This window comes from Clavelina lepadiformis, chromosome 5, assembly GCF_947623445.1.
Source record: "Clavelina lepadiformis chromosome 5, kaClaLepa1.1, whole genome shotgun sequence".
Classification (NCBI taxonomy): Eukaryota; Metazoa; Chordata; class Ascidiacea; order Aplousobranchia; family Clavelinidae; genus Clavelina; species Clavelina lepadiformis.
The window spans coordinates 7835074-7850788 of NC_135244.1; the positions used below are offsets into that span (position 1 = coordinate 7835074).

At 36.6% G+C, this 15715-nt stretch overlaps 2 protein-coding genes and 1 long non-coding RNA gene across 4 annotated transcripts in view; all 3 read left to right on the forward strand.

The window, feature by feature from the left end:
- LOC143460539 (sushi, von Willebrand factor type A, EGF and pentraxin domain-containing protein 1-like) overlaps positions 1-5578 on the forward strand; it is a 69863-nt gene extending 64285 nt beyond the window's left edge. Inside the window, exons 104-119 of one of the 2 annotated variants that reach the window (XM_076958096.1) lie at positions 52-158; positions 310-513; positions 598-709; positions 845-1076; positions 1158-1285; positions 1510-1677; positions 1812-1921; positions 2130-2324; positions 2450-2571; positions 2692-2816; positions 2971-3100; positions 3202-3368; positions 3464-3636; positions 4371-4512; positions 4751-4942; positions 5063-5578. In XM_076958096.1, the coding sequence (XP_076814211.1) occupies positions 52-158; positions 310-513; positions 598-709; positions 845-1076; positions 1158-1285; positions 1510-1677; positions 1812-1921; positions 2130-2324; positions 2450-2571; positions 2692-2816; positions 2971-3100; positions 3202-3368; positions 3464-3636; positions 4371-4512; positions 4751-4942; positions 5063-5184 (2429 nt within the window). In that variant the 3' untranslated portion in view covers positions 5185-5578. The remainder of the gene's footprint in view (positions 1-51; positions 159-309; positions 514-597; positions 710-844; positions 1077-1157; positions 1286-1509; positions 1678-1811; positions 1922-2129; positions 2325-2449; positions 2572-2691; positions 2817-2970; positions 3101-3201; positions 3369-3463; positions 3637-4370; positions 4513-4750; positions 4943-5062) is intronic. The other variant, XM_076958097.1, reaches the window with a different exon arrangement.
- Positions 5579-7417: 1839 nt separating this feature from the next.
- On the forward strand, positions 7418-8035 carry LOC143460310 (uncharacterized). The gene is made up of 2 exons (XR_013117864.1): positions 7418-7653; positions 7729-8035. It is a non-coding gene; the product is annotated as an uncharacterized LOC143460310 (long non-coding RNA).
- Positions 8036-14629: 6594 nt separating this feature from the next.
- Positions 14630-15711, forward strand: LOC143461106 (small ribosomal subunit protein uS7m-like). Its single transcript, XM_076958882.1, has one exon. It carries the CDS (start codon positions 14707-14709, stop codon positions 15397-15399), a length of 693 nt encoding a protein of 230 aa, XP_076814997.1. The 5' UTR covers positions 14630-14706; the 3' UTR covers positions 15400-15711.
- The last annotated feature ends 4 nt before the right edge of the window (positions 15712-15715 follow it).

The window sequence follows — 15715 nt, forward strand, 5'->3', positions numbered from 1 at the left end:
TATGACGATACGTTGTTTCCTTACTTGATATCGGCAACAATTGTTTTTCAGGTGAATTCAACATCAGTGGGAAACTGTACAAAGACAAAGGAACTCTAAAATGTGCTACAGGCTTCCAATTAAGTGCTGAGGTTGATGAAATCAAATTTTCTTGCCAGGTACAGATCAATCAACTAACACATTGTCCTCAGAGCAAAGAATTTCGGCTATAAAGCTGTAATGAATACTTTGCTGTTATCGTGATGCAACTGATTTTATCATGACCATCGCAATATGATCCCGCCACAGGCAACATTGTTTTTGTTAAAGGCTGATCGATCATGGTCTTATGACTTTATGGACGTGCAATGTGACGCAGTAGCATGCGAGCGGTTACGTGGAATTGAAAACGGAGACATGACCGTCATACCTACAATAAGAGAGAAAGGATACGTCGATGTGCTGGCTTCCCAGGGCTCGTTTACCTATCAGACTAGGCTCAGTTTTACCTGCAACTCAGGCTACGATTTAGTGGTTAGCAAACATGTTTATTATGCTGTATACTATAATTGCATTTTTGGTAATTGGTTTACGCTATTATTAATTATGTCATCACAGGGTGCAGAGTCCATAATATGCACTTCTAGTCGAATGTGGAGTGATAACGTGCCGAGATGTACTCCTGTCAAATGTCTGGATCCACCTGATATCACTAACGCTTATTTAACCAGTTAGTATTAATACTATTCATAAAGTACTTTTTATGCTTATTTTTTCACTGCTTTCAGCAAAAGTTGAAATAACTAAACGAACAGTAAAATACTTGCGTAATATTAGTTTTCACATTTTTCATTCTTTCGTACAGCTTTCGAGCACACGTTCGGGCAAAACGCGATATACGACTGTAAAGACGGTCATCAGCTTACCAGTTCCGGAAACGTCCGAACCTGCAAAGCCGACGGAAATTTCAGCAATCATCACGTCGCCTGTACTCCAGTACCGTGTCCCAGGCCACCTGCCGTTGAGAATGGAAAAATAGTTTCGTTGGTCGGACGACCAGCTTATAGGGATACAGCTGTGGTTGTCTGCGATGATGGGTCGGTGTACTAAAAATGACTAGCGCTTACCAAATATATCAATATCGTATATTTATGAAAACTGAGGCATTTTTATGCCAGATATCATCTTGCCGGAGAGGGCGAGTATGAATGCTTAGCTTCGGGAACTTGGAGTGAAGAGAACGCAGTGTGTCTGCCTGTCCAATGTGGAATTGCGCCGATATTTGAGCATGCCATGCCCAAAGAAGGTTGTGATTAAACAATAACCTATGCATGAAAACAATAGTCTTTTTTTTTACACTATCTTTGTTTACCTTTTGACTGGAAAATATATAATGACATTCGTTATGATCGTATGCTTTAGTATATCATTTCAAACCGTTTCGTTTTCTTTTAAAATTCATAATATATACAGTACAGTACAATGATGATAACGGAAAGTACGCGAAACATGACTTTATTTTGGATTCAGATACTTTCACAATCTACCATTACGGGGATATCGTCACCTACACATGTGATAGAGGATACCAGTTAAGTGGTATAGATCATATATCCTGTGGAGCAGATGCATCATTCGACGATACGTCGATTGTATGTGAGCCCGTTACTTGTGAGGAGATTTCTCCGCCTACACATTGTGAGTCCGAATTTTACGCTTAAGTTTTAGAACGTATATCAAACCGTTGCAAAGTTTGTATTTCTTTATATACCCCCGAGATGGTTCTTTAAAAACTGTTTCCAAGCGCGTTTTGTGTATTCTTATTTGTACAGCGAGCGTATCTGGAGGTGGCGCAACTTTTGGTGAGGAGATGACGATTACATGTGACCAGGGATATAAAATCAAATCCAGTGAAAAAAATCACATGACAGTTCGTTGTCAGGTATATGAAAACTTTGGTTCTTGAAAAAATACCTGCTGTCTATCTGTAAAATTTACGTTATACGTTAGCACAAGTTATCAAAGGATGGTTAAATATTTAAACAGCCATTAGTTGCCTTATAGTACTGTGTCTTCTACGTTAACTTTAATTTGATGTATTTTTGTAATATTACTATAGCGCTTGTTGTTATTTACTGTACACGTTTTAGCACACTGGGTATTGGTCACAAGAGCCGTCAAAGGTAGAGTGCGAAGGCATTCGGTGTGAACCACTTCCATCCCTTGTGCACGGAAGTCTTGAATTGTCACATTTCTCACATACGAATGACACGGAGGAGGACTTCGCTAGCCTAACTTACCCATCGACGGTCAGCTACCGATGTGATTACGGGTACATTCTTTTGGTAAGTACACAACATATACTGTGCATGTTCGTCAATACAATACAATACAATACAATAATGAGTAATTTTTTTCATCTAAACTGAAATATCTTGACCTTTTTTTGTTGTTTTTCCCTTTTTAACAGGGTCGTTCCAAACGAAATTGTTTAGTTGATGGATCTTGGGCAGGATCAAAACCTTTCTGTCAACCAGTTGACTGCGGCACCCCGCCAAGGCTTTTAGATGGAAAAATCACCGGACTGAAGAGGTATACGTCCTGCAATTGTATGGTGACCTGGGCTATTTTGCGTTTATTATAATAGCCTACTTTAAAAGGTAGGAAAAGGAAGCATTTTTTCTATTCCAATATGATTGTGTTCTTTATCAGTACCACATCAGGCAGTCTGGCAAATTACGAATGTAACCTCGGTTACCATCTGGTGCCACTCGAGTCCAAACAACGGCGCTGTATGGAAACTGGATCCTGGAGTGGTGTTCCACCATCTTGCAGTTGTAAGTGATAGGATAAAATTTAATACACTAGAACGAACGTAAATTTTAGGCGTATTAATGCTGTATGTTTAGCTATTAGCTACCAGTTTCCATGCTGATGGATACATCAACGCAAACTATCTTTTTATATACATTTTAATTTCTGTACGTTTAGTGGTATCATGCGGAGTACACGGTGAAGTAGAAAATGCAAAGTTGACGCACTCCTCTGATATATATTTCGGTGATATTGTCTCAATAACATGCGACAAAGGGTATCGTATGACCAGTGGAAACGCAACCAGGTAATCTAGCTGTATAGATAAGTTTCTTACCCTCTATCAGAATTTCACATACTAAGATATTTCATGCTTCCGTTTTGTTAGCTTGTTTTCATTCTATGCAGGCCATGTCGGCCTGATGGGAATTTTGAAGGTGACAAGCCAGTTTGCGAACGCATTGAATGCGGAAATCACCCTGTAGTGTACAACGGTTATTTCAAACCTGAAAGCACAGCTTACTATGGGGATTCGGTAAACATAACTTGCGAGGAGGGTTTCAAAATTGAAAATGGTGAATAGTTTTTGCTTTGCTGTTTTCGCTTTCTCTCCTTTTTGTCCATCGCTTTTTTGTCATTAATGCAGTTTATTCATTTGTTTCTCATGCAGGCGATAGCTTCAGGACTTGCCAAGAAGACGGTTCCTGGTCTGGAAAACTTCCTTACTGCGAGTCAATGTACGACGGTTTGCTTCGTGGTAACATGGTATTCGATGATTACTTTCATTTCGGTCAGCCGTGCGGTGCACCGCCTGTAGTGGGGAATAAAATTAAAGTTTGTCAGGTTTGACATGATAAAGGAATGGTAGACCACTGTGTACTTTCTGTATAGTGTCAACTGGTGTACACTGTACAGACACATAATCACGCGACACTTAATCACCGACACATAATCACTTGGACATTTAATCACGCGACACTTAAATCACGCGACAATTAAATCACGCGACCCATAATCACTTGGACATTTAATCACGCGACACATAATCACTAGGACAGTTAATCACGCAACATTTAATCACGCATTTACAGTATAGAAAATTGCAAGTCTACACATGGGAAATGTGAGCAACTGCACGAAGATAAACTAAAATTTCACTTGACAGATAACGGTCAACTGTGTTTTGCACGCGCAGTTTCAGTGCCTTGTACCGCTTTGGAATAGAAGGTTGAGTACCAGCAATTCCTTGCAGAAACGTTGCACGTTGCATTTGAAACTGCGCGTGCAAAACACAGTTGACCGTTAATATGTGATTAAATGTAAATGTGTGATTAAATGTCGCGTGATTAACTGTCCAAGTGATTATGTGTCGCGTGATTAAATGTCCAAGTGATCATGTGTCGGTGATTAAGTGTCGCGTGATTAAGTGTCACCAAACCGTGTCAACTATGGTACTTCAACTACCTTAATTATGACTAAAAAAATATAACATTGATTTTTTCGTGTGTTGTTCGTTAATTGATAAGATATGCAATACATTTTATTCAATACGTTTACCTGTTTACCTTTTTGCACAGCTCATTGACGGCGAAGCCTTGCGAACGGACTACGAGCATGGAAGTGTATTGGAATTCTGCTGTTCCACCGGTTTTATTCCACGTGGGAACATGGTGACGCAATGTGAAAATGGCAATTGGTCCAACATACCAGAATGCGTTCGTAAGTTTAAAATTTGTAAATCGTTGCAAAGAAATTCAAACTACTTTTTCGAAAAAAGTAAAAAAAAAACACACGGTAAACCGGCCGAAGACCTTTTCATTGTTCATTCTCTTTTTATTGTGTTGACAAAACTAAATATTGAGCTGTTTAGCTGTATAAGTAAATCAAGTTGTGTAAAGTAAATTACTCCTAAACGTTTGCTAGACAACGAAAATTTAGAGCAAATCCCATTTTTCAGCGGAATGTAGGCGACGTTGCTTGCACAATGGCGTCTGCATCAGACGCGGCCACTGCTCCTGTCAGAATGGCTGGGCCGGGTCGAGATGTCATCGTCCAGTCTGCCCACTGCCTTGCTTGAACCGTGGGTTCTGTTCTGCCCCCTATACATGTACTTGTCCAAGTGGCTGGACTGGGACAAGATGTCAAACAGGTGAGCTCGTCGAATCCAGTGTCCATGCACAACACGCATGTAGACCAACAGAATTTCACGTTAGGTGAAAGCATCGAATATAGTGATATTCATGATTATTTAAATTTTTGTATTGTGTAGCTGAATGCAACCCTCTATGTTCGAATGGTGGAAAGTGCGTTGGTCCGAACCAGTGTAATTGTCCGTATGGTTACCGCGGCAGCGATTGCTCTCAAACGTCCCTTTTCCTCGGCATATGGTGATGCTGTTCTTTACAAATCATTTTGATCAAGGAAGATTTATGACCTTTGGCTTGTTGATATGACCTCGAGTTTTGCCTTTTTGCGAGCATGATATTACATCTGCTTAAGTGCGTTTATTTAGGGTAAACTAAAAGGAAATGAAATGTTTTAGATTTCTAGCCAAACTATAGAAGTTTCCGCTTATGTAGCTGGTGAATAGTGCCGTACAACAATGATAAAGAGAAAGTTACAGTTTAGGCGGTAAATTACATTTTTCACTTAAAAGTAAATTTAACTTCAAAAATGTCATGCTTCGCTTATCATTTTTTCTTATATTTTGTTTACTGTTGCGTACATATATTTATCGAAGTGTTTTTGTGTTGACGGATTCGGATACGAAATGACCTTGATTTGGCTTCTTGTTTTTTATTTTACTTAAAATCACTGCATGCAAAAATCCCTGGTTATATCAAACTGTTAGTGGCCATAAGATTTGAACCACTTTGTCAAATGCCATCGAGTAGGCTAGGCTACCATAACAAAATAGGTTTTGAACTGAAAATTGCTATGGCACCCAGCAGGAATGGTAGCCAAGTTCACGGTTTCATGATGTAGGTTACTGTGTGATTCAAGCAAAGAAAGATAAACCATAACAAAAAAATAATTCTACCTAAAAACAATCTTAGATTGGTTTTACCTCCTTTCAGAAAGCTAAGCCAATAGCCGTTAATTAAACGTATTTCGAATGGCTGGTAGCTAGAAAGACTTGGCTTGCCTTTAAGAACTGATGTCAAATTTAATGCTGTAGCCTAAAGGCCTGGTTTTAACAAAAACTTGGATTAAAATATTATCAAACAACGAAAATATCGAATATTGCAGTCCATGGCATTCAATGCTCTACATCACATGCATTGTAGTCAAACAGGGTGCACCGGAGGAAATTTATGAAAATTCTAATACCACGAGCAAACAAAACGACCACGATTTGATTGAAGTCAGTCAAACAAAAAATAGTCGATTCATTATTTTCTTGCAAGAGCATTGGTGGTAGGTAGGCTATAGGGTATGATAATCCTATTACTCGGACTGAGGAAAACCTTTGCACGACTTAAACGCGGGAATATTTCTTCACCGCCTGAGCCCTGGTTACCAAGCTAGCTTTTGTGAGAGTTAAGATTGTCAAATAAATGTTTAAGTTGTAGGGAAGACCAGGGAGGATTGTTACAATTTTTGTAAAAACGTAATTTACTTGGTCAGTTTTGGAAGAAAATATTTTCCATCACAATGTTGTGTGGCTACAGTTCTAAGCAATAAATATCCTCAAATAACTTTTATTTAACTCATTGCAAACTGAGTTTACTAATTTTTATGTTAAACGGTGTCAGTTGTAACAAACCACCAGGTGAACATCTTGGGTTTGCGGATACGACTTATCTGGGAATACGATGGTGATGCGTTGGAATTAATGACGTTTCCACAAACTCGTGTGACAAATTGTGGTTAGAAAATTAGAGGTTGCGTATTTATGATTCAGGTCATTGCAGTTTGTGTTGTTGTTGTTTGCGAAAACGAAAGGCAAAATATAGTGTAGAGAAAAAATAGCAGAAGTCTTTAACAACAATTGAGTCTATAAATGTCGGGTTTTCCAAACCAGATCAGACTTATTGAAAAAATAAAGTAAGTAAACATAAAAGACAAGCGAGCAACCGAAAAGAAATATCGCAAGTAGAGGTGTTAGTAATTCGAACATGCAAGCACTTCGTGTGAAAATAGAACGTAAGAAAGTAGGGGTGATCAACCCCCATTTACACAAGCCCTATCCAGTACCTGTGGATAGAGAGCGGTTATATGCAAATGCCAATCGACCGGAATATGTAAATACAATGCGTTTTCAAAAGAATTTACCTTATGCGAAACGAAATCATTTCGAAGATGGTATTTCAGGAATAGAAAATGATATTACAGATGAAGAAATTGTAACTGCTCTTGAAAAACACAAAGCGTTAGAAATAAGAAAATTTTTTAGAGACATATTGGATAAATAATCCTGTTAAATGCTGTTTGACATTCCAAAAGAATCTCCATCCCTTTAAATGCATTGACTTGTTTGTGCATTATTCGTGGAGATATGGTAGAGAGAATAATCAAGAAGCATTGAACTATTTGTTTACCATTGCGATTACATTTCATTGTTTATCGAGATAGTATGTGTAAATATGATTTAATCACGTAAATATTTGTGTCGTAGATTTAATAGAATAAGAAGATAAACATGCCATATCACATTGAGCTGCGCTGTTCCGGATGCGACATGACATTTACGACACTTCGAGCACTACGGATACATTTGCACCTACAAGACGATTTGCGTGTGCAATGTAAAATTTGTGGAGCACTGTTCGTTAAGAAAAACCGTTTTTGTTCACATTTTGAAAGAATGCATGGAACAAGCGACCGGATGATGGAAAAAAGTTTTGAAAATGTTAAATTGTAAGTTGTAGTCACTGTAATGTGTGATAATGTAAAACTTTTGATATATAATTGCTATTCATTGTTTCAACAAAGTCGCTATGTAACAACCTGTACCAAGGAGAAAAAAGAAAAGAAAAAAATGTAACGATAGCTTCTTTTGCACTAAAGTCCATTGGTTCAAGAGGAAGTTGCTTTAAAATTGTATAAGAGCTAAAATCTGTATTTTATTATCAAACCCTACTTATGAGGTTGTGTCCACAATCTGGAGGGCACCACTTTATCCAACTTCTTAAAAGCATTTGGAAGTATTATTGTCATTATACTTTTAAAATATCTACATTTATTAGGCTACATCATATACTCTTCTAACAGCATGTGATAATAAACAAACAAACAACTATTGTGGTCTTTGATGTGGAGATGAGTAATTAATTGATGGACACCAAAAAAGTAATGAGACTTCTTGTGGATAGAAACATTTGAGAAACTGACTGATTGATAAACGCAGCCATCCATTTGTGGAAGAAATTTGATAGTCTGACAAAATCGATAAAACGTTTTTGTGTGAAAAAACAAAATAAGACGGCTACTTGAAACTGCTATAACAGTTTTACGGTAATTCTCAAACCTATTGAAGGGATTTTACAAACACCACTTGCCTGATATGAAAATGTACCAAAACCGGTTCCAATAAATAATGTGTTTTCGACATTTCCAACCACCCTTGCTAATAATACAACTTCAAATGACGTATTACTGTTTGGTGCAAAAACAACTTAAGGATGAATTTTTAACATTAATGATTTTGTTTTACTTGGGTTATAGATATGTAGCCTACAATGTACATGTTAAGAATTCCAATAGGGCTCCAAAACAACCATAAACCACAATGTTTAATATTTTCCTTGAAAACGCAAAACAAAAATTAAGCGGTATGAGACGTTTCTCGCAATTTCACCAAGTTCCTCTAACTCCAAGGCAGTGGGAAAGTTGTTTGTGTAAACAGGTTTCTTTTTATGGGCGTGAACCATTGTTTCTGCCTTAACGGAAGTTTCGGAAGCAGATTTCGTATAACTATTTTTGTTACAGAAAGTTATAGTCCTACAGTTTAATATGTTGAAAAACTTTCTATGAATTTATAGTGAAAAACACTTCACTATTTGCAGTTATATTGGTAAGGATTAAGCTTACAAGTTAAAGGAAACTTTAGTGACAATATAGATCAGCCAGTTTACAAAGATTTGATAAGAAATGATATTAATTTGAAATTTGAAACACATTAAGCTCACGAAGCAACCATTTGCATAAAAAACAACAGTGTTTTTTACCTCTTGGACAGCAACTCTATGTTTGAATTTAGAGAGAGAATTTTAGCCATATTATTTATTAAAATAATTTGGACAAAAACTGATTTTCTGAGAGAGGTACGATATATGTACACAGCGAATCAAAACGAGATTATTTTCTATTTTTTATAGCAACAAAAATAGTTTCTTATTATTATAAACAATCATGGCAACTTTTCAAACTTAAAAACAATCCAGACATAAAACAAGTAACAGGTGATTCACAGAAAGTGCGATTAAGTAACCAAAGGAATCCGTAATCATGTCTTCACGCCGATATTTGGGATATGGTACTTTCATTAAATATCGAACATAACAAATGCAATAACGTAAAACTTGCATTCTAAAAGTTCCTAGATATTTTTTGTATAACGTTTGTCTGAAGTTTAGGTGTTTACTGGTAATTTCAACACTTGTTTGTCCTTACTCATCTGCATTTTTATGTTAGGGACTTTTGTTGAAGGTTCACAATTACCTAAATTTCTAATTGAATCAACTTCTAAAACTTTTCAATAACGATAAAAAGTAGATGACGGATCAAAAAGGAACCAATACAAACCATCGCCCTCCTCTACCCTTAAAAACAAAGAGAAGTTGAAAATTACTATTATTTTAGAAAAGAAGTTAACTTAATTTGGGTAATATGCCGTTATACGAAATTCTTTGTCTTGTAATTATTACCCAACTACAATTAGATAAGAATTCTTGTCTTGTTTGTTAGAATATACACCATACTACCCTTGCTCATATTCTGCAGACATCAGGGAATTGCAGTTTGTAGCTTGGATGATTTTTCAAGTGATGCATGGTTTAATCGTTAGTGTACAGTATGTAGGCTATGCTTATTGCATTGAAGCTTTAATTCAAAACAGTACTGTTTGTTGAAGTGTAAGTTTGTGATAATACCGTTTTTGAACTTTAACGTTGGTAGGCTTAATGCTAGCCTCTGTATTGATAACCGCAGTGACAATTATTAAGATTTATACAAAAAATACAAAATCATGACCATGGCAGGTTTGCCAAACGCAAAGTGGAAAATTTTATCTGAAAACACATAGACGTCTTACTTTATTGTAACAATCAAATGGGACACTTAAATTTTCTGAAATCCTGGCACAAAACTGTTTTAACGCTGATTGAACTGCATTAACAACATACTGTACTTGACAAACAAACCTGTATTTGCTGCTGCCTCAATGCTACCCGTGCCCCTGCGTGCATGGCTACGGGCCTGCCAACTGGATGTCACGAATGAGCTACTTCAGAGGAAGTCTGCATCAGAGCTTTTATACTTTTCTACTGATTCTTTCGCAACAAAAGTTGTCATTTCGTTAGTCAATGTTATAACGGGATACTGGTAGTGTTAACAATTTGTCTTTTTTACTCAATTTAATGCAATGGTTTTGTAATGCCCTTGGCAGTAAATCAATCCCTTAACCCTGTCTAAAAGGCGCTGGCTTCTATTCGGTGGACCTGATGAACAGTTCTAATTTCAGACAACACGTATAAAAAAAAAACAATTAAAAATGTATGACAATCGGAGTATATACAAAGTCTAGCTCGATAACCGGAGCTCGAGCGATAAGGAATCATCCTCGGGTTTCAGTCGCCCAAAGACTTTCCTCAGTCCGAGAATAAAGATAATCATGATACCATAACATTAGGGAAGCCTTTGAGTTAAATATCTTCGGTTTAATTGCCTGTTGGTTGAACTGTCATAGATTGAGTCGTCCGTGGGGTGAATTAACGAATCATAATTTTCACAAAATTATCTACACTACAATAACGATAACACTGGACAACAGCAAAATTATTCCTCAAATGAAAATAAACTGCCTAGACTAACTTTGGGACGCTGATTCCAAATCTGAAATCAGAATTGGTCTATCACGTCAGGTTTTCAAGATATGAAAATTCACGAAATTCGGATTTTGCATTGATTGGCACTATATTATAAGGTTCTACAGTACAAGGTATTGTGCAATTTTCTTTCCCAGCGAATTGTTGGTCATATTATGTCACAATGCATGTTATGTAAGATTAATATTGACATTATTTTGTAAATGCAATGTTCTATCTTTTCACAATTAATGCATTCTTGAATGTTCTTGGCCATGACTATAGAGGGGGGGTAAAATCGAAGACTCTGTGTGTTTTTGCACTGATGTTGATTCACTCATGTATGAGCTTGGCCACCAACACATCAGCACTGAGTGGAGACTGTTCATTGATTCTAGCAAAGCTAGTTTGAAAGCTGTCCTACTGCACAATGGGAATGAAAAGCCTTCTGTCCCTATTGCTCATGCTGTCGATTTGAAGGAGACGTACGAGTCTATGGAAACCATCCTACGGGTCATTAACTACCGGGCTTATAACTGGAACATATGTGGAGACCTTAAAGTTGTGTCACTTTTTCTCAGATTGCAGTTGGGTTACACCAAGCATATGTACTTTCTCTGTTTGTGGGACAGTCGAGACGATGCAAACCACTATGACACAACTGAATGGCCAATGAGAACGGACTACATTGTTGGAAGATATAATGTTAAGTGCCAACCCCTAATTGATCCGAGCAAAGTGTACTTGCCACCACTTCACATTAAACTGGGCCTGATCAAACAATTTGTGAAGGCAATGGATTTCAATGGAGATGGATTCCTGCATATAAAAGAAAAATTTGGTGCAATACTAAGTGATGCTAAACTGAGAGCTGGAATATTTGTTGGCCCCCAAATACGTGATTTGATCCGTGACCCAGTATTTCCATCCAAGCTTAATTCAATTGAATTAAAAGCCTGGAATGCATTTGTACAGATTGTACAAAATTTTCTTGGGAAGTACAGGGCAGAAAATTACTCGGAACTAGTGGACAATTTGCTGGAATCATACCGCGAAATGGGCTGCAGAATGTCGGTTAAACTGCATTTTCTTCATTCACACTTGGAATTTTTCCCGCCAAACCTGGGTGATGTGAGCGACGAGCATGGGGAAAGATTTCACCAAGACATCTCTGTGATGGAATCGCGGTATAGAAGTCGATTTAACCCAAACATGATGGGGGACTACTGCTGGTTTCTTCAGCGTGAAACTGACACTGAACATACTCGAAAGAGCAAGTGTATAAAGCACTTTTGAGGGAATATAATGTTATTTTTGTCTGATTTAATTATCCTGGGTTGTGTTAAATTGTGCAGTATGATAATGCTGTTATTTGCAATAGAAATTACTGGGTTGATTACATGTAATGTTTTGTTCCGCTCAGCCAAAATTAGCCAAAATCACAGTTATGGGTTGTCGTGAGCATATATCATATCTCAAAAACGTGACGTGTTAGAAAAAATCTAAGACCAGATTTGGATTCAGCATTGCAAAATTAGTCTAGGTAAACTTGAAATGAGCGAGGAATAAAAAATAAGTTGTAAATTGTTGTCCAGTGTAATGTACAATTTTCACGCGTGGAATTTTTGTTTCGGTTTAGGGGAATATACAGACCAGTGTCTGGTGAACATGTGACTGGTACACCAAAGATGGTTATCAGTAGGGCCATTTTTATTTTGACCTAATAAAAATTTTTTTTGACTTTATTTTTATCAAATTTTGACTTTATTTTGACCTAACGAAATTGCTTATTTGTAGAGGCCACAGTTCTTCCTCCAGTTACCCAAACATAATATTTTGTCGAAAAGTCAAGGTGTTTTATGGATTATAAAAAGTGCGTCGTGTTTTTTGGCGATAGATTTAGGTAGCTTGTGTTATTTTGTCCTTGTGAAAAGGGCACTTTGCCTCGATTTTCTCCGCATGATAAATTCAAATAAACAGCAAATTAAACAGGGAATGCTTGTTGTTGCTCCAATCCAGCTTGATGGCGTTTACTTTTCCTGTGGCTTTCAACAAAATACTTTTTATCGCACTTCACTATAACCTCGCAAAAATTGCACCTTAAATCACCCCCGGGAGTTGCATTAAATTCATCAGAAAAATCTCGACAAATCTGTCTAACTTTTGCTGAAGACGATTTAGCTTGCTTGGGCATTTTTGTATTACAGAATGTCAGTAGGCTATTCCTAAAATCCAAACTGTTGATCTTCGAAAATACTACGTTTATGAAGAGGAAGTGTTTTATAAGAATTATTTAAATACGTAACAATGAATAAACAATGGACAATTTGCAATAAAAGTTACTGCTGATTCAAGTGGGCATTGTGACTTATTTCCTGCTTTTATGGGTTAATATGGTTTAATTGTGTCGCAGTTCCTGATTTACAATGCTTCCACGAGGATTTTTACAAGAATTACTCTCAAGAAACACAAAAACTTTGTAAAAAGCCATATTTTGACAAATTTTGACTTTATTGAAAATTTTGACTTTATTGAAAATTTTGACTTTATTGTAAATTTTGACTTTATTTTGACCTATAAACTTCTTAGAAACAATCCCCTAGGTGCTGAAAACAACTTTATTCTTTGATTCGTGGTCAGACGAGGTCCTTAAAAATTTTTGACTTTATTGACTTTTGCGGGCCCTAGTTATCAGGCCTACACCTAGTCTATAGATGCGTACAATACTGGTCAGGATCTATGCGCAAAAACTTTAAATCTTGTTACTTTGTCTATCTAATTTTAAAGTACACCGTTACCATAAGAAACTTTGATTGATTAAAGGAGACTAGCCAAGGGGGCAGGGGCTAGGTTAACACTTGGTTGTGTTTATATTGTTTTTTATTGTTTATTTTTCGCTAGGCTAGGTAGGCTATTAACTGTGCGGAGCGAAAGTTATAATGCTAAACGTTTTATTTATAGCACAATAAAACATGCTCACGAACAATTAACGAGCAGGATAAAGTGGCAAAGCCCAAGGGCTTAAAACATGCAAGATAGCAATAATAAAATTGTGCTATGAGATTGTATGCTAGCATGGCCGCTAAACCCACAAATTAATTTCTAAGTTTAACGAACTTAAGGCCAAAATAACACAAACAACTACACTGTTGGAAGATGTAGAGGACATATTCCCTAACATTAAAAACACGGATATTAATTGAAATAAATGTATAAAGTGACATGGTTTGATTAAAATGACAATGAATATCTTAATTGCACTACTGTTTAACACACCAGCACAGTAAGATTAATAACTATTCTTGGTAGCAAATATTAAAATAAATTTACGTTTTGTTTGTTGGTCAAAAATGCAAAGATTCTGCTAAAACTAAGAACAAAGCTTGGGCTGAGAACACTTAAAAATGATGACATTTGTGCCGGATGCTCGGTTTGCGCACATCCCTAGTTATAATGAAAAATTATCTATCTGTTTCTTATACATTTGCTTTCAAAATATCTACGGGATAAGTTGTGGAGTTGGTAATTTGTTTTTAAGGATACTAGTGCGAGCTGGAAGAAAGAATTATAATAGGCTGTAATGGGTAAATTAGGGACAGATTAGGCACATTGCATCAGCATTTTAGGTTATTGGGTTGAGTATAGGCAATAAAACGGAGGTTAAGAATGAAAATATGTCACAAAATAGATTTTCATGATTGATGAAACGATGCTGAATCATTCTGATAGACGCCCCAGTTAGCAATGAGTGTTATTGGATAAAGTGTGTACTTTCTGGGTGATTTAGTCTTATGGTCATGTCCATTACAGATCAATTTCAGTATCAGATTTTTTGTATGTTCTTGTAGAATCCACAGTAAACTAATTAACTGTTTAAAACTTTATTATGGCTCATTCTTTACAAAGATTATTGCTGGTTAGAAATATACAGTGGACCATCACAAAACAGTCAATTTGCGTAATACCTGCACTTAACTCCAGTTACAACAAAACTTTTGTTCCTCCGAACCCAGATCCAAAATTCTACAAAGATGATGTACCTGCAAAAGATGATGAATTATCTCAGAAAAATATAAAGCCAGCACCAAGTGATCAAACATATTCATGTTTTTATGATCATGAACTGCACAGGTTTGAAAAGATAGTCCTGAGAAAGGGGAACTCCGTTCAGACCAGGCAGTTGATCTGGAGAACATTTGAAGAAATTAAATGTATTCAGTTGAAGAAATATAATGCGGCAGACGAAGACGAAAAGGAAAATATTGAACTCAATCCATTGAAGATATTTCATCAGGCGCTGGACAATGCTAAGCCTCTTGTTGATGTTGTCAGTGTTAGCAAGGGTGGTGCTTCGTACAGAGTCCCTGTTTCAGTTAATCCCAATCAACAACTTTTTTTCGCCACCAAGTCTATACGTGAAGAACTCTGGAAAGGAAAGCCCAAGAATGCTGCAGCTTTGCGCTTGGCTAAAGAGCTTCTGGCTGCATATAACAATGAAGGTGGTGCAGTGAAGAGAAAATTGGATTTGCACAAAGAAGCTCATGCCAATAGAGCCTATGCCAACCTTTTACATGGATAATAACCCACAATAGGCTTTTTTATGGAATTCATTTTCATACACATCACATGTTTAAACTTGGTTTTAAATTTCAATTACTAAAGTAGCAGTGAATAACTTTCCAGTATCGGTTCATTGATTGTAAAAATTTTTGACTTTCAGTTCAGTAGTTTGTCTTTTTTGCTAAGGTTTGCATTTTGCAAAAATATAAAACCCTGGTTTGTTATTGTCATGTTGCTAATACTTTATAGGTCTATTGTGTTGTGAAGCAGCTATATATATTTTTAAACTTAGTCTTGTAATTACTGCAACTAACTCTTCAGTTGCTTGTAGTTGT

What these genes read in the sequence shown, in the direction of transcription:
- LOC143461106 (XM_076958882.1), top strand. Translation starts at nt 14,707, where the DNA reads ATGGCTCATTCTTTACAAAGATTATTGCTGGTTAGAAATATACAGTGG.